At 27.9% G+C, this 4,134-nt stretch overlaps 1 protein-coding gene across 1 annotated transcript; it reads left to right on the top strand.

The window, feature by feature from the left end:
* Positions 1-3,466: 3,466 nt before the first annotated feature.
* Positions 3,467-4,134, top strand: LOC122597629 (E3 ubiquitin-protein ligase RNF144A-like). The gene has a single exon (XM_043770204.1). It carries the CDS (start codon positions 3,467-3,469, stop codon positions 4,124-4,126), a length of 660 nt encoding a protein of 219 aa, XP_043626139.1. The 3' UTR covers positions 4,127-4,134.

Raw genomic sequence — 4,134 nt, 5'->3', positions numbered from 1 at the left:
TAACATAAGGTCAAGAAGCACATTTTTTCAAATTAATGTTTTATAATGGTTTAAGATTACGATAAAGATATTGTTATCAAAGCATATTGTTACCAAATTGATATCAAATTTTTATTAAAAATAATTATAGGTGTTGTTAATTATAATAAACGAGAGTAAATACCAGCGCGTTGTGACGGTAAAATGATAGGGTGATATGTCATAGGTTGTGATATGTCATAAGTTGTGATATGTCATAAAGTGTGATAGCCAAATGCCTTAGCCGTACGGGCTCCACCATCGGATTTAAAGATTCGTCAAAAGTATATCTAATGACATCTCTAATGAAAGAGCATGGGATTTTAAGAAAACCCATATAAATTTTATAATTTATCGATTTACGGTTTTTGAGATAAAAGATTTTGAATAAATTACAGAAAATTATGAAGAAGAGAGAGAAATGAGTGGTTGAGATTTGAGGAGAGATAAAAAAAATGAGTGGTTGAGATTTATTCTAAAGGTATTACGAATAAGTAATACGGGTATATTCGGGTTTTCATTTATGTAAAGTTGAAAAAATGAAAAGAACAAATACTTTATAATGTAGTAAAGATAAATATTATTTTATTAGTATTTTTATCTAAAAACTAGATACATAAAGAAAACTAATTTAACATTCATATAAAGATTTTTGCGTTTCTTTAAATATCCAATATTGTATGACAATTCTTCGAATAGATATATAATTTCAAAATATCAAAATGGAAATAAAAGAAGTTTATAGAAAATAATAAATTACATTATTTAATTATGACAAAAATACTATGTTAAAAGAAGAGGATTATGTGATAGTAAGCTTTGTATAATTGGTCTCAAGCAATAACAAATTTTTTCATCGCCAATAAGAGATATGATAATAACTTAAATAAAGGACAACCACCAACACTTGAGGGTCGACTAAGTACTATGTGTCTTTTATCTTTCGCGTATTATGGATAATAATGATTATTATGTATTTTAATTTATAGTTAAATTAATAATGACCTTATCAATATTCAATTTTTAGGATTGGAAAGTTGTGATTATTTAGATACAAATGTATAATTAATAACCGTGTGTTGGATAATTGGGATTTGCTTGACTCTAAAATTTAAAAATCATATATGTTTGGGATAATGTGACTAAATCTTTGTAAAACATATGTCTTGAATATTTATTTAAATGCAAAAAATTAATTATGATCTTATCAATATTCAATTTTTAGATTGAAAACTTGTGACTATTTAGATACAAATGTATAATTAATAACTGTGGGTCGGATAATTGGGATTTGGTTGACTCTAAAATTTAAAAATTATAAATAGATAGTAAAATTTTATTTAAATAATAAATGTTTGAGATAATGTGACTAAATTTTTGTAAAACATATGTCTTCGAATTTCATTTAAATGCAAAGATTGATAATCATTGTGTGCCATATTTTTCTTAATGGTATTCTGTATGATTGTTTATACCATATTTTTTTCATTCCTTATTTCACAATCATCACACACTAATGGGATTAAATATTGTCATTGTGTTTAATATTTTTTTAAATATTTTTATCTATTATACTGATTAATTGTATATATTTGATTATTAGAACATTGAAGTTTGGATGAGTATTTGACGAATAGACGCATTAATTTGAGTCACACTAATGCAAGTTTTTATCCGATCAACTCGATATTGAAAGCGAATGAGTGGTACGCTTTTGTCTTTTGTTCACATTTTGTGTACAAAGCAATATGATGTTAAAAATAAAGTAAAATTAAAAATATTGAATACTGTAAAAGTGGAAAAAAAATGGTAAGACTTCATTAAGGTCAATGACATTTTAGACCATCTTTATACAAATAGTAATGTATATTTTATAACTTACATAATTAATAAACAATAATTCATAAATCATAATATCAACTTCTTCTTAACATGTAGTATATAAGTGTTTATATATGATTTTTAAATATACAGTAACATTATACTAATTATATGTGTTCACTCGCGTATTACGCGGAATAATAATCTAGTTTGTAAACATTATTATAATTAAAATTAAAATTTTAATTTGAGTTCCTATAAAACTCTTACTTTTGATTTGATTCTTAGCATATGGATTTGCCTAAATCCTTTTCTTTTTTTCTAATCTTCGATAGTTATACTCAGATTTTACGTTACTTTCTTTTTGTTATCTTCTATTTTCTTTAACCATTTATATATTCAAGTTTAGGCTATATTATATATTGTTTCAACATTGTAGTATGTAACGATTTTCTATATATGTGTATGGTTGTTCTTATAATGATATACGAAACATATTTTTGTTAATTAATATATCTTTTTATCCTTTTCATGTCAAGGTTATTTTTCTTTTATACACGTATAAAAAAATTTTTAAAAAGTCGTTAATAGTTTATCGAGTTTTATCTTTAATAAAAGATGACAAAATTTCTAAGATTACACAGTTTTTTTCCGTCTACTACCAGGTATACTTTTGAAAAAAAACAATTTGAATAAAATAAATCATTTTTTTATTATTTTAATATATACGGGATAAATATGTGATTCAAAATAGTTTTCACAATATTTTTTTAGGGTTTTTAAAAAAACACTTCAACCAAGTATTATCTTTACTTATTTATCCAACAATTTAATATTTTTTTTATCTATTTTATTTATTGTATGATTATTTTTCTTTCAAATCAATTTTTTTTATGACACTTAAAATCAAACTCTAACTTTATACATACAAAACACATTTTCTCATTAATAAAATTTTTTCTTTTTCTTTCTAAATTTTAAAACATGAAAATCCCCGTCAACACTTCGCTCTGAAAGAACATCATATATAGGAAATATCACAATCAATGGATCCCGCCACCAGAAGAATTTCGATTAAAAATTTACGTTCAAACTTATTCAATAGTTGCTATTATAAGCCCAGGATATCTGTAACATAAATAAAATAAAAATTAATCGTACCAAATATTGATTGATCAATGATAAAATAAAGGAAAATGATAATGATAGCCCTAAGGCTGTCACTAACAACATATTACATGCTTAAAAACTTGTACATTGTATATTAAAAATCGCCCTCTGATTTTTCTAACAGCAAAGTACAAATTTTAATGCACCCAATTAGTTTTTACTGTCAACCCTAAGGGCTGTCACTAACAAAACTCTAAAATAAAAAGTACCAAATATTCTATGTGTGCGGATACCTTTCCGCATTTATTACGATATTTTTAGATTTTTTAGGAAAATATAGAAAATCTTTAGCGACAATTCGATCGAGATAAAATCAAAGGAAACAGATAATCTTTAAATCTTACATTAAATACGATATCTATAGATTTTTTAGGAAAACTTACAAAATCTTTAGCTATAATTCGATCGACAGAGGAAACGAATAATAAACCTAAGTTTGGAATTCCGTCTTTATCCGATGGCGGATGATCTAATAATAAGAATTCCAAAGAGCCTAGCACAACTATCTCTTCTGGATGATGAAGATTCATTGTTGGTCACATGCGACATCTGCTTTGAACCCGTGATGTTTCCGAACAAACAGTTCCAAAACAGCAATCGATGCATCCACCGGTTCTGCACGGATTGTGTCATCAGATATATACAAACAAAACTCGAAGACAACGTCTCAGACATCAAATGCCCTTGCACCACATGTGCTCACTCTCTCGATCCCCTGTCATGCCGCCCCATTGTTTCAAACCGGCTGTTCACCCGATGGTGTGACGCGTTATGTGAGTCGACGGCGTTGGGCTTTGAAGGAGTTTATTGCCCTAACAACGAGTGCTCGGAGTTGATTATGAACGAGTTTGGGGATGGCAATGTGAAGAGATGTGTTTGCCCTGCTTGCACGAAACCCTTTTGTTTCCAGTGTAAGGTTCCGTGGCATGATGGCTACACGTGCGAAGAGACGAGGGACGGAAACAATGTCGATTTTGCTGTGGTTTGCGAGAAGAATGGATGGAACTGGAAGAGATGCCCCAAGTGTGGCCACTGTATTGAGATTGATCTATATTGTTACAGAGTTGGTTGCTGGATTCTTAAATGCAGGTTTGTTCTTCTTAATTATTTTTTCTAGAAGACGTA

This window comes from Erigeron canadensis, chromosome 4 (assembly GCF_010389155.1).
Source record: "Erigeron canadensis isolate Cc75 chromosome 4, C_canadensis_v1, whole genome shotgun sequence".
Lineage (NCBI taxonomy): Eukaryota > Viridiplantae > Streptophyta > Magnoliopsida > Asterales > Asteraceae > Erigeron > Erigeron canadensis.
Note: the sequence above shows the minus strand (reverse complement) of the source record. Positions and strands in the feature narration are given on the sequence as shown.

Bases quoted from the DNA above. Each gene is read 5' to 3' on its own strand.
- LOC122597629 (XM_043770204.1), top strand. From the start codon at position 3,467: ATGGCGGATGATCTAATAATAAGAATTCCAAAGAGCCTAGCACAACTA.